Source organism: Schistocerca serialis, chromosome 7, assembly GCF_023864345.2.
Source record: "Schistocerca serialis cubense isolate TAMUIC-IGC-003099 chromosome 7, iqSchSeri2.2, whole genome shotgun sequence".
NCBI lineage: Eukaryota > Metazoa > Arthropoda > Insecta > Orthoptera > Acrididae > Schistocerca > Schistocerca serialis.
Window position 1 is genome coordinate 415,096,287 of NC_064644.1, and position 25,934 is coordinate 415,122,220.

At 42.8% G+C, this 25,934-nt stretch overlaps 1 protein-coding gene across 2 annotated transcripts in view; it reads left to right on the forward strand.

Moving 5' to 3' along the window:
* The window catches only part of LOC126412851 (probable protein phosphatase 2C T23F11.1), a 43,015-nt gene that overhangs the window by 7,164 nt on the left and 9,917 nt on the right, over window positions 1-25,934 (forward strand). The window contains exons 4-5 of one of the 2 annotated variants that reach the window (XM_050082708.1): window positions 19,769-19,866; window positions 23,584-23,706. In XM_050082708.1, coding sequence (XP_049938665.1) covers window positions 19,769-19,866; window positions 23,584-23,706 — 221 coding nt within the window. The remainder of the gene's footprint in view (window positions 1-19,768; window positions 19,867-23,583; window positions 23,707-25,934) is intronic. The other variant, XM_050082709.1, reaches the window with a different exon arrangement.

Below are 25,934 nucleotides of genomic sequence, written 5' to 3' on the forward strand. Positions count from 1 at the left end.
GTTTGGGGATGTGGAGGGCATGTCCAAAATGCGGTCTGGGTCAGTCTTGATAACAACAGCCTCCTCTGCCTCACAGGCATTACACACTTGTGACAGAAGGTGGGATGTTTGTTACTATCACACTCCATAAGAGCTTAAATATGGTCCGGGATATTATCTTCCACAGGGATCTTCTTCTACAGTCCAATGACAAGCTGCGTGCCAACTCCATTTCATCCGGCGCATCCACCAGGGTCCTGGGGATAATCAGGTTGCCACCAGTGCCTTCATCTTGGCTTTCGAGGGTGACACATTACCGTAGAAGGTGAAGGTGATGGTCTACTGCTGTGATGACAAGCCATATATCCCTCCCCCCATGCGGTGCTTTAAGTACTGGAAGTTCGGCCGTATGTCTTCCCGCTATACTTCTAGCCTCATATGTCAAGATTGTGGTCGTCCATCACATCCCAATACTCCATGTGTCCCACCTCCCATCTGTGTCAGCTGCAGAGAGCACCATTCCTCTTGCTCACTGGACTGTAAGAGTCTACAGAAGGAAGGGAAAATAATGGAATAAACGAGCGTGGACCGACTGACTTACACTGAGGCTAAAAGGAAATTTGAAAGGCTCCATCCCGTGCACATGACAACATCTTACGCTGCCATTTTAACTACTATTGCTCCTGCACCACCTACTTCGGGAGCAGCACTTCCTCAACCGTAGGGTACAATAGTCCCCACTTCTAAGCCAGAGAAGCGTAAGTCTTCTTCGGCTCCTCTTGCTCGGAAGGGGTCCCTTCGGTCACTCACTTTCCAGGTTCCTACCACTGGCAAAGCAGACACCCGCCAGTGACTGTAGCAGTCACAGGTTGCTGGTCGTAGGGCTTAAAGGTCCTCCTGAGCCATGGAGAACGAATCAAAGAAGCCCTCCCAGCTAGAGAATCCCAAGGAACAGCGTGAGAAATCGAAAAAGACCCCCCCCCCCCAATAAAAGTAAATTGCGGTGGCACCCACACCACCGCTACCTGCAAGCTGTGTGTCTGAGGATGAGATGGTAATTCTGGCCTCCGCTGAGGACCTAGATCTCGCTGGACCCTCAGGCAAAATGGATATAGACTGCTCGGGCAAAGTCAGTGGCAGCAGGTGACCCTGAGGTGTAAACTGCCTTGTTGAATGTTCCATGCCTTCCCAGTCTCATGATGTCATCCTCCAGTGGAATTGCGGATGTTTTTTCCACCACCTGGCTGAGTTATGGCAACTGGTAAGCTTTACACCTGCTTTCTGCATTGCCCTCCAGGAAACCTGGTTCCCGACAATGCAGAACCTTGCCCTCTGCGGCTATAAGGGTTAGTTCAGGAACCATAGCAACTATATAATATGAGTGTCAGATGGAGTTCGCGATTATGTCCTGAACTCATTCTGTGGTGAAATGGTGCCACTTCAAACCCCTCTTGAAGCTTCGCTGTTAGGATAAGGACGATGTGGGAAATAACTGTCTGCAGTGTATATCTTCCTCCAGATGGTGCAGTACCCCTGAACACATTGGCTGCACTGATTGCTCAACTCCCTAAACCCTTCCTGCTTTTGGGAGATTTTAATACTCACAATACCTCGTGGGTGGCACTATGCTTACTGGCCGAGGCAGAGATGTCAAAACTTTACTGTCTCAGTTCGACCTCTGCCTCTTAAACACTGGGGCCGCCACACACTTCATCGTGGCTTATGGCAGTTACTCGGCCATTGATTTATCGCTTTGCAGCCCAGGACTTTCCCATCTGTCCACTGGGGTGCACATGACCTGTGTGGTAGTGACCCCTTCCCCATCTTCCTGTCACTGCCTCGGCATCGGGCCCACGGATGCCTGCCCAGATGGGCATTAAACAAGGTGGACTGGGAAACTTTCACCTCTGCTGCCACCGTTGAATCTCCCCCACATGGTAACTTGAATGTGGTAGTTGAGCGGGTGACTACAACAATCGTTTTTGAGACGGAAAGTGCTATCCCTCGCTCTTTAGGGCGCCCCTGGTAAAAGGCAGTCCTTTTGTGGTCACCGGAAGTCACTGAAGCAATTAAGGAGTGTCAGTCAGCTCTACTGCAGCATAAGTGGCACCCTTTCCTGGAGCACCTCATAGCCTTTAAACGGATCTGTGCTTGCATTCGCCAACTTATCAAACGACGGAAGCAGGAGTGTTGGAGCCGGCCCCGGTGGCCAAGTGGTTCTAGGCGCTTTAATCCGGAACCGCGCGACTGCTACGGTCGCAGGTTCGAATCCTGCCTCGGGCATGGATGTGTGTGATGTCCTTGGGTTAGTTAGATTTAAGTAGTTCTAAGTTCTAGGGGACTGATGACCTCACATGTTAAGTCCCATAGCGCTCAGAGCCATTTGAACCAGGAGTGTTGGGAGAGATAGGTCTCAAGCATTAGATGCCTTATGTCACCTTCCCAAGTCTGGGCAAAGATCAAACGTGTTTTCGGGTACCAGACCCCCAACAGGTGTTTCCGGTGTTAACATAAATGGCGTGGTCTCTACTGATGCAAATGCGATTGCCGAGCACTTAGCTGAGCACTATGCTCAACCCTCTGTGTCGGAGAATTAACCCCAGCCTTTCACAATCTCAAACAGCGGCTGGAAGGGAAAGTCCTCTCTTTCACTACACGGCACAGTGAATCCTATAACGCCCCATTTACAGAGTGGAAGCTCGTCGGTACCCTTGCACATTGCCCTGACACAGCTCCTGGGCAAGATCGGATCCACAGTCAGATGATTAAACATCTCTCATACAACTACAAGACATCTCCTCGTCATCTTCAACCAGATCTGGTGTGACGGCATCTTCCCATCGCAATGGCGGTAGAGCACCATCATTCCGGGGCTCAAACCTGATAAAAACCTGCTTGCTGTGGATAGCTATCGGCCCATCAGCATCACCAACGTTCTTTGCGAGCTGCTGGAACGAATGGTGTGTCTGCGGTTGGGTTGGGTCATGGAGTCATGTGGCCTACTGGCTCCACGTCAGGGTGGCTTCCACCAGGGTCACTCTACCACTGATAATCTTGTCTCTCGAGGCTGCCTTCTGAACAGCCTTTTCCGGATGGCAACACCTGGTTGCCATCTTTTTTGATTTACGAAAAGCATATGACACCACCAAGCAACATCATATCCTTGCCACATTATACGAGTGGGGTCTCTGAGGCCCGCTCCCGATTTATATCCAAAATTTCCTGTCGCTCCCTACTTTCCATGTCCAAGTTGGTGCCTCCCATAGCCCCCCCCCCTCCCCTCCCCACCCCCCTCAATAGCCAGCAGAAGAATGGGGTCCTGCAGGGCTCTGTATTGAGTTTGTGTCTATTTTTAGTGGCCATTAACGGTCTAGCAGTAGCTGTAGGGCCGGCCGGCCCACCTTCTCTGTATGCAGACAACTTCTGCATTTCGTACTGCTCCACCAGTACTGGTGTTGCAGAGCGGCACTTACAGGGAGCCATCCACAAGGCACAGTCTTGGGCTCTAGCCCACAGTTTCCAGTTTTCAGCCTTGAAGAAATGTCGCATGCACTTTTGTTGGTGTCGTACCTTTCATCCGGAATCAGAACTTTACCTTAATGACGATCCTTTAACTGTTGTGGAGACATATCGATTCTTTGGTCTGGTTTTCAATGCTTGTTTGACTTGGCTTCCTCATCTTTGTCAGCATCAATGGAAGCGTTGGCAGCACCTCAATGCCCTCCGCTGCCTGAGCTACACGAGCTAGGGTGCAGGTCGCTCCACGCTGCTGCAGCTCTACAGAGCCCTTGTTCAATCCCGCCTTGACTATGGGAGTGTGATTTATGGTTTGGTGGTGCCCTCGGCATTGCATTTGCTTGACCCATTACTCCATTGCGGAGTTCGCCTAGCGACAGGAGGTTTTAGGATGAGTCCGGTGACCAGTGTGCCAACTCTCCCGATGTAAGCGGAAAACTCAAGATTTTTCCTTCTTCCTCCCGATCTCCCGACAGTGAAGACCGATCTCCCAATTTTCAGATTAGTTTCAATACTTTCCTTACTGTTTGAAAATCCTGCGCCTTCGATATATTGGTGGATGACAAGGTATGGCTGCTACTTGTCTATGTTAACTTGGTAGATTGGTGTGGTGGCTGTCGGGAGTGGCAGTAGGCATAGCTCGCGCTTCGTATCTACAAGGAAGTAAGGAACTTATCGTTGGCATTGTTCAGAGATAAATGAATATCTTTCAACTAGTGCCAATTTCCTCCGCTTTTGGTAGCACCAGCACAATCGCAAAGTTATTGTGGACAAGGAGTAATCGATAGTTGTTCCAAATGAAGTGATTAGCTTTGTTGTGTCTAAAAGGCAGTGTTGCCAAGTTAGGGGGAATTAAGCTGCCTTGGGGGAAGTTAGAGAGATAAATGTTTCAGGGGGGAAAATATGATAAACTTGCAAAGGTGATGCTGGCTATTTTGTAAATTCCACATAGTAACGCCGAATGTGAGAGAATTTTTAGCACAGTTACAAAGACCAAGTTCAGATCCATGCTTTCAGAAATGTGTTTGGAGAAATTTTTGATTTTAAAATCAGTTCAGAAAGGCAAGTGCTTTGAGCAGAAATTTAGTTCAGAGTTTTTGAAGAAGGCTAAGTCAGCTACGGGTGTGCTGAATAAGTAACTACCGTAATCAGACAAATTCAGACTGATAAACTGTTCAGATTATTTGCTAAGCCTAACATGTACATCCTGTATAAAATTGATTTAAATTTGGGTAAGATGTCTTACGGATATAAGATGCCATGCAAATATGGGTTGCATTATGAAATGAAAACGTGTGATCATTTAACAGTGATTTATTCATGCAAAAACTGTGCTAATGTTAAAACAGAAATCTAATATACGTTAATTTGTTTCCTCGGATCGTAATTTCGAACTGTAGTTCTCGAGAGAGAGCTTCATTTGAATGTGTGTGAACCCAAAGAAACCTGCAGAGCTCATCATTCATGTTGTTCAGCATGTTGAATGATAAATTATACAGTCCGAAGGCTCAGGTATGTCCATTATTTAGTATTTACATGTAAATAATAAAGCAAATGTAATTGAATTGTTACAGTTATTGAAGTATTGCAACTTTAATCGTCAGGGATGTGTTATAATTCACAATAGTACACCGCTAAAATTCTCCTGATTTTTCACTTTTGAAAGTTGGCATGTCTGGTACTGGTAGAGGCTGGAGTCCCTCCATTGAAGATCTGATGTGCACAACTGCTCGCCGGTTATGTTGCACACATTCATAGCTCTCCTGAACATCCTAATTACCATCTTCTTCTCCCAACCACGGCAGTTCACCTCCCGCGGAAGCAGCCCAGGTCAAGGCTAACAGTTGCGGTTTGTGTGCGATCGCTTCTGTGTGAACTGGAGTCCTTGCCTTTACCACCTCTCCTCGAGGTCCATTCACGTAAATCTCCATGGGGTAATCCTAGGCCAAAGTTTCACCTGGACCTTTCGCGTGGCCCTAAGGACTTTGTTAACCCTGCGGCTCTCCGCTGTCACTTCCTCTTGATGCTTGAAGTGTTCTGCGGCTCTGAAGTGGTTTACACAGACGGCTTGATGGCTGATGGTTGCATTGGCTTCACCTCCTTTCACGGCACCATATTGAACAGCATTCCTTACCAGATGGCTGCAGAGCTGACAGCCATATCTCGTGCTCCTGAGCACAACCACTCATGCCCAGGGGAGTTATTTCTTCTGTGTACTGACTCCTTGAGTAGCCCACAAGCTATCGACCAGTGCTACCCTCGTCATCTTTTGGTAGCGACCATCCAGGAGTCCATCTATGCCCTGGAATGGACCAGTCGTTCAGTGGTGTTTGTCTGGACCGCAGGACATGTCGACATCCCAAGCAATGAACTTGCTGGCAGGCTGGCCAAACAGGCTACGCGGATTCCACTTCTGGAGATGGGCCTCTCTGAAACTGACCTGCATTCTGTCTTACACCGCAAGGTTTTTTCTGCTTTGGAAGGTGTAGTGGCATAACAGTACGCTTAATAAACTGTGTGTCATTAAGGAGACTGCGAATGTGTGGAAGTGTTCCCTGCAGGCTTCTTGCAGGGAATCAGTTGTCCTTTGTTGACTCCACATTGGCCATATGTGGCTCACACATGGTTCCCTCCTCCGTCGTGAGGACCCACCTCTTGCTGGACTGCCCACTTTTAGCCGCTCTGCGGCGAACTTTTAACTTTTCCAGCACCATTCCTTCGGTGTTGGGCGACAATGCTTCAACAGCAGCTTCAGTTTTACGTTTTATTCGTGAAGGTGGGTTTTGTCATTTGATATGAGTTTTAATGCATGTCCTTTGTTCCTCTGTGTCCTCCACCCTAGTGCTTTTAGGGTGAAAGTTCTAATGTGTTGCAGAGTGGCTTGCTTCTCCTCTTTATTCTCGTGGTCAGCCTGCCACTGTTATCTGCTTTCTTGCTTTACTCTTCTCTATTTGTTTCTTGGGTGTCTGTTGTTTCCCTGTCCTCACTTGGTTCCTCTAGTGTTTGTTGCCTTTTCTTCGTTGCTTTCGGTATTGTGCTGTACGTGTCTTTTGTTTTATTCTATCCCTTGTGGACTTGTTTTATAGGAACAAGGGACCGATGACCATGCAGTGTGGTCCCCCCTCCCCTCCTCTTAAACGTACCAACCATAGTTCTGCAAAGTTATTACGTCTATTCAGATCTCCTAGTACATGTGTATGTATATTATGATGGCTGAGCTCCAAATCTCATCTAGATTCCCCAAAGCGAGTCTAGTAGCCCACAATATATACGTGAGTTTACTCTTTTCTGGTTGGCTGAGAAACATCATAACCAGTGATTTGTCAGTGTTAAATCACGATAGCCAACTTCTTCTGGTAGGAACCAGCCAAACTTAATATCTTTTTAAAGCAATTTATTACATGAGTCACCTAGAAAACGCGCAAGTATCAAATGCTCCTCTTTACCAGACTGAATTATCTGGGTATGTTTCTTGTTTCCCCAGCACCATAGACTGGTGAATTGAATCAATTTCCCAGGAGTATACGACTTATTTATTCTATACAAGTACAATTCCGATGCTACCATTTAATTATTTAATAGACATAACAACATTTATTTTATTACTTCTCATTCATGCCTTCATTCACACTAACAAATAAACATGTTAAATCTGCACTTATTAATAAAAGACATAATATTCACAGATGATGATAACATTTATTTTCAAAGTATATTGTTTTGACTAATTATGATTTAACTATCTGTAGGATATTGACATCTCTCGACTGTGACTGTAACTATTAGCAACTTCTAGAGCACAATAACACTTCTGTTACAGTAGAACTGTCACTTGTCTCTGCGTGAGCCTACTTGCAATCGTTAACTGCTATAGGTGTGAGGTAAAGGTGCTAGTCTCAAACTGACTCTGTTTGTCACTGGATGAGTGTTCAATCAACCACATTCCTATCCTTTTTCTCTGCTGTAAGTAGTGTCCATTACACCACCGAAAGTGAAGTGCCTTAACCACAGGTCTAGGTGTGCCCTATCTTGCCTGCTTCAGTTTCATGAAATTTCCGTGTGCTCTCCTTTGTAAATGTGTTGCAGATGCGAAGTGTGTGCAACACCAAGACCTAAACAAGTAAAGATCCGGGATTCTGTCCACCATGGGGGGATTGAGTTGGGTCCATCTGTATCCACAGTACAGAATCCCTTCCCAATATCTATGCTGTGGTTGGTGAACTGCCACTATCCATTGACAACTAATCTTCATGATGTGGCAACTATAAAGTTTCTTGTCTGGTTCTCAGTCACGGTCATCCATCTGATTGTTTTACACAGCATACATATGGCTTTCGCTGGAGTTAGTGGGTGTTCTTGAGATCAAGAGAGAGCTTACTCCTGATTTTATTTATATAATAAATTTTCATAACATATTAGTATAAAAATGGTCAGTGTATGCTACTTAATCTTTTCAGTGGTTCGATGTAACAGTGGCCACAAGATTTTGTTACTGAGCTAGGTCACAGTTTACAAATCAGGGTACATGTATGGTGTCATGAGGACACTGGTGCAATTGAGACCTGTTCATGCCACAAAATTCCTTATGTTCAGTTGTTGCCTGAGTGCACTAAGAGCCATCCGATGCATGTGGCTGACAGAGAAATCTGTGAATCACATCTGCCTTCACCTACATCATCTAGGAAAGAAAGTGATATTTTGTTAGTTACCAAGCCCCCTGTGTGATACCTACAGTGGCTGATTGTGAAATCCTGCTGCCCCCTTCCCCTATGTGTTACTAGCTCACTGCACGATTACATATCATTAGAAGGCTACATGGCTGAAAGTGAAGGAAAAGAAACTTTGCTCATTGAAACAAGCTTCGTATCTAGCATTAGTATAGCTCCTTTCTGACACTTAGATGGAAAGGAGTTTTTGTAACAGTTAGTGGTAATGCTCACTGCAATTGTAGTAAAATTTACAGTTAGATGGGCCAGTCTGAATTTTTAAATATCTTGAGGAATTTGGTCCGATATGTCTGGTTATGGGTTTTGTGCAACTAGGGTTTCTCATTTGAGGGCTGGTCTAAGCTGTCAGTCCTCTACTCTACTACTGTAAGCTCTGGGCCCATAGCACACCGCACTTGTGCTGGAAGAGAATACAAATGCATGGACATTCTAGATGCAACTTTTCCAGTTTATAGATACTTTTGTCAGTGACTTAGCTGTAGCAGTGTAACAGCCATCAACCTGACGATTGTTTCGAACACCACAGTGCTTTATGAGGTAGGTCCTATTAGAGGTTGTATGCCATTGCTTTCCTCCGACCTTTGAACTGACTTAGCCAACCAGCTATAGAGGGGCTTACAGTTAAACGTGGATTCTGCACTGCAGTGCAACTCAGCATTTTTCACATCAACAAACATTGCCAGTGAAAGAAGTGATAAAGGCCACGCAGGGTAGCCGTGCGGTCTGAGGCATCCTGTCAAGGTTCGCACGGCTCCCTTCGTCGGAGGTTCAAGTCCTCCCCTGGGCGTGTGTGTGTGTGTGTGTGTGTGTGTGTGTGTGTGTGTGGTTTTTTTCTTTTTTTGTCCTTAGCATAAGTTAGTTTAAGTTAGATTAAGTAGTGCTTAAGCCTAAGGAATGATGACATCAGCAGTTTGGTCCCATAGGAACTTACCACAAATTTCCAAAAAAATAAGTGATAAATGGCATAAAAACCAAAGGATTTATTGGGTATTGAACTGGAGACCTTTGGATTTGTAGTCTGATGCTTTACCACTAAGCTACACCTTTTAATAGTATGGGACTACAAAAGTAGAGTTGTTTTGATCTTCTGGGCGTGATTATTCTTTGAAGTGGTGGGCATTACAGTAACAGTGTCAGGAGTCTTTGATGTTTTACTAGGCATTCTGTTATTGAGACTAGAAGATTTTGAGAGGGAAGATGTATTTTTAATTGATGAAAGAACCTGTGATGATTCAGGTAATGATTCATTGTAAAATAACTGTGTTTAATTCAGTAGAATTTCCTTATTCACACTTATGCAAGCTGGCACTGCTTTTCAGATTGAAAAGTTGTTTTATTTCAGCTGGTTAGTATACACTTGCAACTGCTGGCTATAGTTTGCAACTCGCAGATCACATCTGTAGACGGGTGTTGTCTATCCTGCTTCCAATGCTCGTCTAGCTTATCTAAAGTTGGTCATCTGATGACCAAAGGCTGAAATAATGATTGACAAGACAATTGGTATTTTCCATAGGCAGTATGCCTAGTCTGTGTAATCACTGTTTTTCCATTTACACAATAGTACATTCTGGATACACTGACAGTGATTGGAAACAACCACCACAATTGCCAGTTGTCAAGAATATTCAAATGTATCTGCACAATTGTCCAGTATCAGTGAGGAGTTGGTTTTGTAGATACATTTAACACATTTATTTGATGTACTTTTAATGTAAAACTTAAACAAATATACAGGCAATGTGATTGAACAGTGAGGTGTCAGGGCAAGCTGGAAAAAAGTAAGCCTCTTTGTAGCATTGGGGGTGTGCAGTTAAAGTCCACAAAATTAACCCCAATTGTTTACTGTTTTGCATATATGTATATTCTGCACCAAACCAAAATGAAATAGTTTTCGACCAATTCTGGTTCACCAGAAGTAGTTCGGGGGATGCCTTCTATTCCATTCTCAGACATAAATGAAGAACTTAATATAGATTTTCTAACAAACTTTTTCAACTGTATGACAAATACATCCCCTAAGACTGGAAAATTAAGAAGGAAACCTGCATCCCTGCTAAGTGAAGATCAAAGTGAGATGTTGCATATCGCCCATACAATTTGTGCTCTACCTTTGGAAATCATATTGCTTACAAGCAGCAGCAGAACAGTCTGTCAAACTATGAGAAACACTAAACTCAGGCATGCTCATACACCAACCGACAGTAGAAATAGATGAGCAGCCCTATGGAAAAACCTCAGTGGCCTTGGTACAGGCAAAGTAAAAGCTGCAGCTGATCCCATTGCCCCATTTGAAGAACTGAACCAATACTTCACATTATCTAGAACCACAGTTAAACTGCAGACGAAACAGAGGCTCTTTTACTACTTCATGGTGACACTCTTTTCACGGGGGTAAATGACTGTAGCCACCAAAATTTCTGTCTACAACGTGTTACTTGCAATATTGTCAAAAATGCTATCATGCATGTCACTACTGAACATGAAGGTGAACCTTATTATTGACGCATTACTGCCCACCATTACAGAGGTCTTCAACCACTCCTTAACCACAAGTGTTTTCTCTAAGAGCTGGAAATGGACTAATTTAAGCCACTACATAAAAAGGACATTGCCACAGCACCCTCTGATTACTGACCCATTTGCATTCTTTCTACACTGTCCAAGGCCTTGGAATATACAGGGTGGTCAGAAACAATCTGAAAAGTTTGTAAGAGTGTTGCAGGGTAGGCTGTACTGAGGATTAATTGTTAAGAAAAAATTAAATATATTGTGCCATTCCCAAGTTAATAAGCATTGAAATATCCCGATCAGGCCATTGCATGCTCAAACTCAAGCAAGATGCAATTAATTTCAGATTTTCTCATATTGTTCATGATAGTGCACAAGACTGCTCAGCTTTTGGCTCCGAGTCAACCCACCGTCCCATGTGAAACCAAACGAAGAACAGGTTTGGAGACACCGTCTCTTGCAGGCCACTTGAATTTGCACACACAACAGCCTGATTGGCTAATTTTACTGCTAATTAACTCATAAACAGTGCAACAAATCTTATTTTTTTAACAATTATTTCTCAGTACAAAGTACCCTGCAACCCCTTACAGGCTTTTCAGACTGTTTTTGATCACTCTGTATACTCTGACGAGCTAACGAACTACAACCAACCTACCAGACAAACACAAATAAGATTTCCGTAAACACTGCACCACAACATCTGACTTTATAAAGATAACAGCCGATCTGAAGCTTAGCATGGATACATACCAATTTTTCTGGACTTCCGCAAAGCCTTTGACGCTGTTAACTTCAACATTTTACGGGCCAAACTTAGGCCTAAATTTCTCCCGAAGTGCAGTGCAGTGCAGTGCATTGCTCATACATGATGTCTTGCCAGCAGTGTGACATGTCTTGTATGATAAGTCACAATGGAGGCATGTAGTATGTCACCTCCCTCAGGGTTCAGTATTAGGTCCTATACTCTTTTCATTGTATGTTCGTGGTGTGTCATCAGTTGTGCTGATTAGCTCCAGTTGTATCTAAGTGCAAAACCAATAAACCTTAAGACATCTATCTATGTAGAATCTCAATACTGGTGTGTGTCACTATCAAAATCGGCACAGACCCAGCCAAAACCCAAGCGATACTGGGTGGTCATTCTAGGCTCATTAGCCTGAAAAAGCAGGAATGCCCACCATCCTTAGTTCTAAATTGGACAAATACCAACTTTTCTCCTTCAGCAAAGATTATAGGGAGTAATAGCAGGTGGAAATATAAATTGGGCTGAGCAAGTAAATGCAATGTGCAAGAAGGCATCACCATCTCTCCATGCCCTACAAAAATATAAAAAAAACTCTTCCTTCTTGACCTGAAAAAGAAACTTGTACAGACATCTATATTTCCAGTTATTGATTACAGTGATGTTATCCTGTAAGGCCTTTTTCGGGAAAGCTCATGGCACCTGGAACTGGTTACAAATGATGGTATTCATTATATCTGTGATGTTCAACTCTGATCATATTTCACCATCAGATGCACAGTTATCCTGGCTGCATGCAGACAACCCCAGGGATTTCCATACCCCCTGTCTTTGTACTGTCTTGTCAACATACACTGTCCCTAGTATTTCTCCTTGACCTTAACTCTCTTGTCTGAACAACATGGCTTTAACAATCATGCCCATCAGAGCAAAATCTTCTTGTCCCACCCCACCATTTGGTCCTTCTCAGTACCAGACACCCGACTCTGGAATAATCTCTGGCATTATGTTAGAGAACTGAATGCTGCTGCTGCTGCTGCTGCTGCTGCTGTTGTTGTTGTTGCTGCTGCCTCTCAGGGGGCTCACAGCTCTCTTTACTTCCTTTCTGTGCTGCAAGCTTACACTTCCACCATCCTCTGCGTGTCCATTGGATGGTTTTCTTGGTGCAGACCCAGCTTGCTCCTAGTTTATAATTGGGACTAGAGTTTTCACTTCTGGTATTTTCTACAACTTTTCATTAAATGAATTCGTGGTCCCTGTTGTTGAGTTTGACTTGCCACCAATTTTCGGAGTTCTCCAAAACTGTGGATTGTGAAGGGAAGATTGCACAGTATGTTGTATGCTCTGTCTTTGTGCCTTTCCATCTTTACACCCTTTCCTTTAATAAGGTAATATACCCAAAACACACACTGGCCATCCCTTTGGGGAAGGGGGGGTCATCAAGTACATCCATAGTGGTAGCCCCCTGATCATGCAGGGATCACACTGTTGGTGCCTAAGCTGAAACCTCCCCATGTATGACAAGGAGTATGTGCCCATCATGACTGGGTCACGGGGACTCCAAGCAATGGATTACAGGACAGGTAGCCATTGCTGAGGCTTGGTGGATCCCATGGGGAGAGCCCCCGATTGTAGTGGATTACACTGTGGCAGATGAGCTGCAAATGAAGCAGATGAGTTACTTCCCATTGGTGACCATAAGGCCCCAGCGGTCTCTTCACGAGGAAAGTCCTCTTTTAATGCAGAGATACTACCCTAAAATGTTCCCTTCTCTGACTACGCTATGGAAGGGATGTCGGGCTAACTTGTAAGCAGAAAAATACCCCCCCCCCCCCCCTCCCAGATACCTAGTTTGCACAAGAACTGATGGGGATTCCTTCTTGGCCACAAAGCCTTTATTCTTTGTGGAGAATTTAGAAGAAATGTTTGGGGAAGTGGCAGTCTTCTGTAAAATAAGTGGTTAAATTTTGATCAAAATAGCATCGCTTCCCCAGTAACAGGTGCTGCTTGCTTGTAACAAGCTAGGTGACATACTGGTGACTGTCACTCCCCATAACCATCTAAACATGGTTCAGGGCATCCTGTTCCAATGAGACCTGCTCTTGCAATTTAATGATGAGCTATGCACCAACTTCCAGTGACGGGGCGTACACTTTGTCATGTACATAGGGTGGCCAAAGGACAATAAGGTCACTACCAGAGCCTTCATCTTGGCCTTTGAGGGCGATTCATTGCTTCAAAAGGTCAAGGTGATGATATACCGATGTGATGTGAAACTGTATGCACCCCCTCCACATCCCCCCTCCCCCCCCCCTCCCCAACGCAGTGCTTCAAATGTTTGAAATTTGGGCCCATGTCTTCACGTTACAATGCATCATCTGTAGAGATAATGGATGAGCACTGCATGCAGACTGGCTGTGTCCCTCTCCCCCCCTCTCTACGTCAACTGTGGAAGGTACCATGTTCCCTCCTCACTAGATTTCATTGTTTTCCAGAGAGAAGAAAATGCAAGACTCTGGACAAACTAACTTACGAAGAGGCCAAGGGGAAGTATGAGCAGGTGCACCCAGCATACAAAACAATGTCATGTGTTACAGCTATGACGTCGCCGCCCCCTTTGGCGATGGTACTCCCTTCCGTTATGCTTACTACAGTGTACACTCAGGGCTGCTCAACCATGTCTGCCCTGCCTGATGGTCGGGGACTCCCCTCTTGCTGCTTCCCCCACACCAACTTTGGGTTCAATGGCGTCCCACTTACAAGGGACATCGGTCTCCACCTCCCAGCCAGAGACAGATCGTCTTTGTCCGGCTTCTCTTGCCACAAAGGGGTCCGTTGGGACACTTCCTTTGAAGATTTCCACCGGTCAGCAAATGGACACCAGCCATTGGCCAAAGTAGCCACCGGCTGCTGGTCGCAGAACTTCGTGATCATCATCTCTACACGAAACTAATTCAGAGAAGCATTGAAATCCTCTAAGGAGAGGAAAGACAAGAAAAAAAGTCCTCCAAGGAGCAAGACATACCGGAGGCCCCACGCCACTAGAATCCACCTGTTCCACTCCCGTGTCCTAGGCGGAGAGTCCGGTAGCCCCTGAGGTCGTGATTTGCACCACACAACGGAGCCCAGAACCTATGTATATTGATGCCACAACCCCTCGACCAGTGGCAGCAGGTGACCTTGGTTCCTTCATGGCTTCATACTACATCAACAACATTATTCTCCAGTGGAATTCTAGTGTCTTTTTTCCACCACCTGGCTAAGCTACGACATCTTTTAAGCAATTCCCCAGCTTTCTGCATTGCCCTTCAGGAGACCTAGTTTCCAGCAACCCAGATTTTGTAGATACAGGAGTATTACAAGAATCGTGCCACCAATAACAGAGTGTTAGATGAAGTTTGCACGTATGTTCTGAACACACTATATAGCGAACTTGGGCTGTTAATACATCTTTGGAGGCTGTGGCTGTTTGGGTAAGGGCATTTCAGGATATCAACATCTTCATTGTTTACCTCCCTCCTCATGGGGAAGTGTCTCGGAACATATTGTTTGCATTGGTTTCTCAACTCTCCCTACCTTTCCTAATTTTAAGATTTCAATACTCATAACCTTTGTGGCGTGGAGCCGCAATCACTGGCTGCAATAAATACCTCAAACTTATTGGCACAACTTGATCTTTGCCTGTTGAATATTGGTACCCCCACACACTTCAGTGTGGCATATGGAACTTTCACAGCCATTGACCTTTCCATTTGCAGCCCTGGTCTTCCCCCATCCACTGGAGTGTCCATGATGTCCTGTATGGTAGTGATCATTTCCTGATCTTCCTGGTCTTCCGTCAGCATCACTAGCGGGGACGCCTGCCCAGACGGGCTCTCAACAGTGGTGACTGGGGTGTTTGCCTCTGTTCTCAGCCTTGGCTCCCCATCGCATGGAGATACCGATGGGCTGTCCACAATGTAACTACAGCCATTCTTGTGGCAGCTGATTTGGCCCATTCCTTTAATAAGGTAATATACCCAAAACACACACTGGCCATCCCTTTGGGGAAGGGGGGGTCATCAAGTACATCCATAGTGGTAGCCCCCTGATCATGCAGGGATCACATTCCTCAGGCTTGCTGTGATGGAAGACAGTGCCTTGGTGGCATCAGATATTGCAGAAGCCGTTAGAGATCATAGGTGGGCTCTCAAGCGTCGTAGGTGGCACCCATCGATGGAGCACCTAATTGCCTTTAAATGGCTCTGTGCCCGGGTCTGTCACCTTATAAAAAGATGAAGGCGAGAATGCTGAGAACAGTACATTTCAACCATCGGACCACGTACTTTCCCTTTGCAGTTTTGGGCAAAGATCAGATGTCTCTATGGATACCAGATACTTTCAGTTGTACCAGGTATTACCTCAAATGGCACTATCTACACTGATCAGACACCGTCACCGAACATTTTGCTCTGCATTATGTTGGAGGCTCTGTGTCTGAGACTTATCAACTTGTCTTTCATGCCCTAAAACAGCGGGTGGAGCAGAAGCAATTATCTTTTACTATACACCATTCAGAGTCGTATAATGCTCCATTCAGTGAGTGGGAATTTGTCAGTGTTGTAGCCCACTGACCTGATACAGGCCCAGGGCCGGACAACATCCACAACCAAATGATCAAGCACCTATCATTGGACTGACAGTTTCAAATTCTTGCCCTCTTTAACCGCATCTGGAGTGAAGATGAGTTCCCATCACATCACAATAGCGAGAAAGCATCTTCGTCCCAGTACTGAAACCAGGTAAGCCCTTCTAGAGATGGACAGTGATGTTATCTGTAAGTTGCTTGAATGCATGGTTAGCTGGCAGGTGTGTTGTCTCCTTGAGTCTCGAGATCTTCTGGCTCCATTCCAGGGTGGATTTTGCCAAGGCTGTTCAACTACTGATAATCTGGTTTACCTGGAGTCAGTCTACTGAACAGCTTTGCATGATGTCAACACCTTATACCCAACTTCTTTGAACTGCATAAGGTGTATGACACCACATGGCAACACCACATCCTCACTATCTTACACGAGCTGGTTCTCGTGGGCCTGCTCCCAATTTTTATCCAGAACTTCCTGTTGTATTGTACGTTCCGGGTTAAAGTTGAAGAAGAGAATGGGCTCCCACAGGGCTCAGTACTGAGTGTGCCTCTCTTTCTAGTAGTCACCAATGGTCTAGCAGCAGCTGTGGGGTCCTCAGTATCATATTTGTATGCTGAGGACTCTTGGCTCTTCTTCTGTTCTTCTAGTGTAGGTGTCACTGAACATCGACTGCAAGACACAAATGTAGAGAACCTCATAGCCATGTGGTTCTGAAAGTGGGATACTGTTATTTTATCGAGGAGAATGAAGCTATAATGGTGTGAATTCCTGTACGTCAACCGTTGCTTCATAAAATCTGTTGTAGATTGTCAGGAGGATTTCTAAGTAATGTGTCCTGTGCCTATCATTAGCGTAATAAGAGATATTAGACCCCAGTCAAACCCGAGAGACGTTCCCAAGCAACTCCGGAACATTAGACAGAAGTTACTGCCACTTACCACTTCCAGCCAGGATCTGGTCTTCCATCACCACAAAGTTATTTCTGTAGTAGAACAGTTTGGACTTTATAGCTCTGACTTTTCTTTTTAGGGGCCAGATTTTGTATTACATTTAACCCTATTTAACCTGATCTGGGACACTTTTCTGCTTGTGGAGGGATGTGACCCTGATGTTGCTCTTAAAACTGAGGGAAGGTCATATATTGCCCAGTGGCTATATAAAACCATTCAGATAGATGCTTTGGTTCAGTAGGTATAACCCTGTCATTGGTAACATACGCTCGTGAAGATAGCTATTTGAGTCTTTCCTTCACAGGTGTATTCTTTGTGGTTTGAGAAGAGTATGATACTATTTGAAGAAATAATATCCTCAGGCAAATCTATCAGTCCGGCATTCAGGAATGCTGCCCATCTGTTTTCCTTTCTCGTTGTTGTTTCAGATAGCCAGGGAAACCTTGTTATACTAGTATGAGTAGAACTGTGTATCTCTAGAGTTTTGTTAGCATTACCACCTTTGTTATCCCTTTTTAACAGCATAAAATCCACAATTGGGAAACTGGTATGATCCTTGCAGCTGAAAAGACAGTAACAACTGATGACCATTGTGAGGAGTGAAAGCTTTGTTTTGATCACAGCTTGATTATGGGTACCAGGTAAGGGGTCAGGATGGCTACAGCCAAATACAGGATCATCTTGACTGGCAGCCTCTATGCAGAAACAGATGAGCTGCCACTATCTATCCGGCACTGACTTTCCATAATGCATCAGACGTGCAGGTTCTCATTGGACCCAAAGGTGGCAGCAGAATATCTGGTGGATCACCCACATGCAGGAAAGGCTTTTACCGAAAGCTGCAGAGGAACAAAATCATTTGGGGTTAGCACTAAACAAGGTGTTTGTGTAAGCACTGAAACTCTGTCCAAGTTGTTTACCACCATGACTACCAAAGAGGACCAGCATTATTCTAAAAGAGCTACAGCAAAAAATGGAAAGTACTTCAGCTTACATATTTAAATTAAAGTTTCATTAAGCTCTAATGCCAGTACAATAACCACCTTTATGAACTGGTATGTATAAGCTTGGAGATACTTTGAGCTGCTCTGCCTTTACCCTGTTATGTTCTAAAAATCTGTTTACTGAACAAATTCTATGTTATTGATGTGGAGATGCATACAGTCTTGAAAGCAGTGGAACAAATGAGGTATATTCTAGCTACCAGTTTCATTTAAACCCAGTAAGATGATCTAGCAATGTCTCATATTTGTGATATACAAAAAGCTGTACATGATTTGACTTGCATGCCTCTTAGTTTTCCAAAGGGAGAGCAGTGCATACATTTTTAGGCACTTGCCCTGTACAGGCATTTTCAGTGATGTGTGACAGTGTGATGAGATTGTCGAATATTTGTTTGCCTTGCCAGCTTTTGCACAACTATTGGAATCAACCATATAACCCTTAATTTTTTGCTGTTTAATTATTTACACTTTTTGTGTTCTATTTGTATATTAATTCATGTTTTCTTCCCTTTAATTTGTCCCTCTTATCATCTTTTATGAAAAGTGTTGGGAAGTAAGATTGATCAGTAAGTGGAATATAAACAATCACCCCTTCCCATTTGGAGATATTACTCCAGTTGTTTTGCATTTTTGTCATTTTTACTTATTTAATTTTATTATTTTAATTTCCCTTTTTGATTTATTTTCAGCAGGTATGTATTAATTATGCTTGCATGCAAATGGTGATATGATGCACCCTTAGCCCAAGCTAGAGGCAGACAAAAATGCTGTTCTACCCTCTTGCTAACCCTTGCTGTCACCCTCTCTCGCCTCTGCCATTTTACATTTCATCTCACTATGCTTAAGGCTATCACTCACCCCAGTTGCACCACATTTACAGAAGTGTGTGTGTGTGTGTGGGGGGGGGGGGGGGGGTTGGTGCTTTTTTGTGCAGTACAGGGAGGGGGCGAGTTTGAGATGAGTGTTTCCTCTTGCTGCCCCATCATTTACATGCAGCTATGCTTCATTCTTTGTTCCTCTGTCAGTGTATGATTCTCTATAGTAATCAAACAACTTGAAGCCACTATAACTGTGTTAGCATAAATCACATGGAAAGAATGTGCATAAAAAATGCGCTAAAACTGTCCGGTGTGATGGTCTTCTATTTAGTGCTGTATGTCTGATGTGTTTCTTGAGGGAAGGTGATTCGTTATTTTACTGAAACATCTAGATTCAGCCTGGTGCCAGAGGTGTAATTACATACTAATGGAGCCAGATCTTTCTCTTTTCAAGTGAGAAAATGTATCATTTGTATAATGTTGCACATGGATTTTCATTTGTGAACCATAGAGCTTCTGTGGGAGGTGGAAAAGTATAATTAATGGTTTGTAATGTGCCGCTACTAATGAAACACTTTTAAAAGACCTGGGATATTCATTGAAAATTTATGTTATCTTGTATTAATGTAAATATTTCTATCTCATGTGCTGCTTTTGAGGGAATGGATAATAATGATTGATAATAGACTGCTGCTTGGTCTGATTGTTGTGGTTCATACCTGTGACTCTTAATTAAGAAAAGTAGCATTTTTTTCTGTGCATTAATCTTCTTTTACTGTTTGGTGAGAGAAAATCCACTGCTTTACTCTTAAATCTTACCAGTTTTGTATTTGTTGCCTAACTTAGGTTGTAGAAGTAATGATGATGATCCAGTTTTTGTATGTGATGATGTGCAGGTGCCTGCATCGCACAGTACGCTGGTGCCCACCTCCACAACAGTATTGTGCGCAGGCCAGAATACAAAGCAGGCAACATCCCTGAAGCTTTGCGGAAAGTGAGTTCTTATACAAAGTTTCTCAAGCAGGTTTTCCATGGTTATCTCTGTTCTCGCATAGGTTAGTAGTAACTTCTGTGGCCTTTGTCGTTCTCATAATTTTCTAATTATACTCATTAAAATTATTTAAACTCGTTATATTACAGAGTTATATTTTTAAAATCATTTTTGGCATTTGATGTGATGCTTAAAAGCTTCCCTTTAGTTTTATCTTTGTAGCATCACTGGTCCACACCATATTGGCTGCAGTAAGTCATAAAATCATCATTTTTGAATATTTTTCATCAGTGTCTTGCAGTTCTGCAAGAACTTTGTGGCTTGTGCATTTAGCTTTTTGTGTAGTGTTGCTTTGCTGTTAGACTTGTGTAATACTCCACTGTGGATTTTACAACCTGTAGACACAGAGTTTATGCTTATTTAATGCAGGACTTAGTTAGGTCCCATAATGCTTTAAAACTGTTAATAGGTGAGGAATGTTCACAGATGAAGTTAGTTGTGACAGGCACTAAAGAAAATTTGGGGAGCAAAGTATTAGACACCTAGTGTAGATAGTAAATCTTCATTGTCTCAATAAGGAGGCACACTCATCATTCCTAGTTTTCTGTATGTTGTATCACTTTGGTTTTTTTAAATCCTCATTACATGCCCCCCCCCCCCCCCCCCGCCCCCACCCCCGGTTGCTGTTTCATCCAGTATTAATTTATATGCTTACTTGTCAGTGGATTTATGTTTACAGGTATCCGCTCATCTAAAAGCACGCCCCCCCCCCCCCCCTTCCTGCAACCCAGTATTTTAGACCTGGCTTTTGCTTTGATTCTCTCTCTCTCTCTCTCTCTCTCTCTCTCTCTCTCTCTCTGGTTTAGCCCTTCAGTTGCAAGAATGATGTTTCTTTTGATGTCTAACTCATACCAATTGTTCCAAGCTGAAATTAACTTCAGGGCTTTCTATATTGTCTGATTTTATGTCTCTATTGGTTTTGAGTACTTTTTGTACTTTTAATTCTTGTCATCTGTAAGGGACCCATTAAGTTACACACTTGTATAAGTTTTCATCTACTTTCTGTATTTTTGTGTGCTGAATTACTGTATTATTTTGTCAACCATTTATTTGAAATGTGTCTTACGGTTAAGCTAGTAGATGAAACCAGCTTATTTATTACACGTGATTGGCCTTTTATTTTGACCCAGGGAGTGTGGGAGGATTTGGAACGCCCATAATATAGAAAATGTTTGTGCCTATACTACCATAAAAAATTAGCTATAGCCAAACCTGCATTAGAAAATGACAATCAGATCGCAGTCAATAATACTTACAAAATCTTCTTGGTGGGTAATTAAATCTTATTTCTAAGATAGTCATATTGGAAGTGGTATTTCTCAAATTCTTCTGTAACTGACTTATCTAACAATTTATTGGAGGGCGTATAATTTAACATTACTCTAAACCTCAGTGCAATGTGGCATTTCCACAAATATGGATCATTGGTAGAGGCAGAAGATGGAGTAAGTGACATAATAAATCGTGGGTTCTGTTTGTTTGACATAATGTGTCTACAAGAAACTACCAGATCACATCAAATATGTTATTAACGCCATAAATAATGGACACATACAGAGAAGAGGCAAAATAATGTGAACATCGGTATAAAATGGAAATGTCGTGTGGCTAGGGCCTCCCGTTGGGTAGACCGTTCGCCTGGTGCAGGTCTTTCGATTTGACGCCACTTCGGCGACCTGCGCGTCGATGGTGATGAAATGATGATGATTAGGACAACACAACACCCAGTCCCTGAGTGGAGAAAATTTCCGACCCAGCCGGGAATCGAACCCGGGCCCTTAGGATTGACAGTCTGTCACGCTGACCACTCAGCTACCGCGGCGGACTGAACATCGGTAGTAATGGGATGGTTGTGTGTGATGGTCAACAACGCAGTTAAGGCACATGTCGTGCTGGACTTTGTGTTCAGCACAGACTAGGCATCAGCGTAGGTTGTTTACGAGTAGTGCACACTTTGTATTTGCATTCAGAGGCTGAGGTCAATGTGCAATGAAAGACCTAACAGAGTTCCAAAGTGGGCAGATTGTGGGGGCCCGATTAGCTGAAGCATCAGTAACCAAGACAGGCAGCTTACTGAATGTCTCAAGAGCAACTGTTTCAACAGTCATGACGACCTACACAAAACATGGAAAGACGCCATATAAACATAATAGTGGGTGCAAATCAAAACTAATTGACAGAGATAGCAGTATGCTAGCATGAATTGTGTGCGGGGGAAAAAAACTATGGTGACTGCAGAGATCAATAGCCATCTTTGAGACTGCGTATCTATCGACAATGCCTGCCAAGAACTCCATAAAACGAGTATTCGTGGATGAGCTGCTATACCGAAACCATTAGTGATGACAACCAACGCAAAGAAGCGTAAAACACGGTATTAGGACTATAAATCCTGGACGGCTGATCAGTGGAAGCACATCATGTGGTCTGACGAGTCAACAGTTTTGTTATTTCCAACATTGGGCCACTTTCTTGTATAGTAGTTGCTTTGACAAGGCTGCCTAAAGAATTTTGACTATTTGTACTATATGGGCAGTTCTTATCTGCATGCTGTTGTGTGTATATTTCATGCTGTTGGCCTGGTATCTTGCATATCTTCTTTTCTCCCTTGTAGACAGATGTGTGTTGATTTTCAGTAGACTTTCTATTGAGGAAGCAGTAGCACATATTTGTAGTTATCCAGAGTTTTTATGTGGGGATCTGATAATTGTAAATTGTTATCTTGAAATCTGTCTTCACCTTCTGACTACAAATGCAAGGAATAGTTCAAAACTGTTGCTATGTACAAGAAGAAAAAGGATTTGGAAAAAGCGCTTCTGCCAAACCTTTAAAGAAACATTATCCTTAACCAGAAGAACCATAAAAAAACTGCCAGAAATATTATCTTTTGCAAATAGTGAATTAGTGTCTTGATAGAATCAATAAAGGGGTTTGAGGAAATAAAACTATTGTAGAACTGGGCAGGAATGTTACTTGTGAGCCAGAGAGAAGATAAAGTACAACAGTACAGAAAAATATAACTTTCTCTTCTGATGAATATCTCACTTACAGAAACTTGAAACTGTACTTCAAAACTGGCTACTGGTCATTGAAGCAGTGCAGTACATATGTGTGAGTTAAAATTGAAGCTATTGGGAATTGGCTGCATAATGACTTAGAAAACGGAATGTTGTGTTTTGGTCTCCAAGCATCAAATCATATTACTGCTGAATGTGCTTTGTGGGTGTGATGTAGTCAGATAGCGTAATAAATTAATTTTTTAGTGTTAGCACAAACACATTTAAACACTTTTAACTATATTAGAACAGAGCTATTATTAACCAAATGTAGGAAATTGGTTACAAGTAAGCTATGTCTAATTACCATTACTTCAAAATGCATAATAAATTACTCTTGCTTAGCCTGTGATTTGCTTGAAACAATATTGTAGGCGGCTTTGCTATCTAATGCTTGTAGACACTTTCCTTCTAACTCTATCAGCTTCTGTATGTGTCTGAGCTGCTATTGAACTGTAAGTAAAAATTTTTGTATTCTTAAATTGTTCGTATTCAGTGATGACCTGTTTATTGGCAATATTTGTACATATGTGTGTTTGTGTGTATGTGCAACTATGTAATTTTGATTGTGTTTCTATTTGTATTTACTTTTCACTTCATGCAGGGTTTTCTAGATTTGGACAACAAGATGCTTTCAGATGAAGGACTGCGTGATGAACTTGCTGGCAGCACAGCAATAGCAGTTCTTATCAAGGGTTCGAAGCTGTACTGTGTGAGTATAATGCAGGTGTGAACATTTTGTTTTAGATGCTGTTTATTGTAAACAAAAATGAAGGGAGAATTAATTAATTCTTGTGCACATCAGCATTAACTTAATATATATTGTGTTAAAGTTAAATACTGAGTTCTTCAGCTAATTATAGTCAGTGTTGGCAACACAATTTTACATCCTGTGCTTGATATGTTATGTAATCTGCTGTATGTTCAAACCAAATGTGGCATGTGATAAAGAGCTGTTAAAAAATTACGCATTTCAGAATGTGTTGTCAGGATCAGTCAGTCAACTGCCATTAATATGCAAGTATTTTGAAAAAGTTGGGTAAAAAAATTGCAAAAAGAGACAGTAGTTTTGGTAAGAAAACTTGTGGTCCCTTGACCATGATGACATGCCTGCTCTTCAGGCTTTGTCAGTTAATTAGTGTTGTGCCAAAAATGAATGATTGTCCTTCCCCAGCTGCCCAAGTTTGTAGATCTCACTCCATACAGCTTTTCTTGTTTAAATCATTACTGGGAGAAGTTTGTGAATAGATGAGGGTAGTACTTTGAAGGAGATAATGCCTAAGAATATGTAAGTTGAATAAAAGAATTATTGAAATATAAGTTTTGTTATTTTTAAATTATGTCACACACTTCTGTATTTTATGCTGAATATGTTCATATTTGTTCGTAAAATATGTTATATAGCTGCTTTAAAAATTATCGCATAGTTGTCACAGTTCACTGTTCAGCAAGAAATGCATGTTTCTTAGAAATCTTTGCCAATATTTTAAGAATTTGGTAGACATCAGAATGAGTAAAGACAACCACTCATTGAACATGGATGGTGTTGGACAGTAAATAAGCACTTAGACAAGAAATTAAACACTTGAATTCAGAATTTCAGTTCTTATCTATACAAACCCCCATTTCTCTCAAACTCATTCTGTGCAGCCACACCCAGTTACGATATACAGCTCAGTGTTGCGCATGCGCATTCGAGCTGTGACCCAGAGATGCCTAGCTGTACCTTATACCTTACTAAAATGCAAAGCTGTACCTCAGAGTGAGCATAGCGTGTTCTAGATGTAATAATTTTTTTTTAATCATGGCATACTTTATTTGTGATAATATATGTGATTATGCAGGAGTTGCACCTGTTAGTGGCCTCGAGAGTTTTAGTGATCATGATATAATCTATCATACCTTTCATATTGGAGAGGTAGCAGAGACTTTTGTAATTTTTTTTATTGTAATTGGCCAATTACTGTATTTACTCTTAGTTGTCGTAGTGAACTCCTCACTGAGATACAAAGTTGAACCTCACAGATCAAGCATAGCAGTGTATTTCTGAGATCATAATTTTTTTGTAGCTAATCATGGCATACTTTGTTGGTGGTAATATATAATACAATCACCAGTCAGGTAATCTGTGAATAGGTGACCATGACTGGTGACTGGGTTGTATATTTTCACAAATAAAGTATGCCATGATTTCGCCACAAAAAATTATATCAGAAACACACTGTTGTTGAGAATGAAGGGAACTAGTACGGCTTTCTGGTTGCTTTTTGTCTGCCATCTCTAACGACCTTATTGTTGATGGGACATTAAACCATAACCTTCCTTCCTTCCTTCTTTTTTTTCTGGTGTCATTAGCAACTTCATTGACAATTTGGTAAATGTAAACAATCTCACATGTTGCATCACCTTTGTTGGTAGTATAATATGGTCAGCAAATGCCCCCCACTCCCAGCCGTTTTCCAGACTGTGTAGTGACCACTACTTGGTCAAGTAGCTCCTCATTTGGCATCACGAGCCCGAGTGCGCCCTTTGCCAGGCGTCCACCAAGGAAGAATCATAGGCAGTACCAGGAATTGAATGTAGGTTCTCCCCATGGCAGTCATCTCAGCTGACCGCTCAGCCGTGGAGGTGGATGACTCAGAAATATTGTAGGTTGAAATCTGCTGGTGGAAATTTTTCACTCGCCGTGTTTTGTATGTGAGGGTACGAGAAGTGGTAGTGCAAATTTCTGATCACTAGTCTTTGTGCTAATTATTAAATTAGAGAGTGAGGAGGTGCAGTGGTTAACAGACTGGACTCTCTCACGAGGGCAACAGTTGAAATCCCCGTCTGACAATCCAGATTTAGGTTTTCTGTTTTTCCCCTAATTCGCTTCAGGCAAATGCCAGGATGGTTCCTTTCAAAAGGACATGGCCAACTTCTTTTCATAATCTGAGCTTCTTGTCCTTCTTGTAT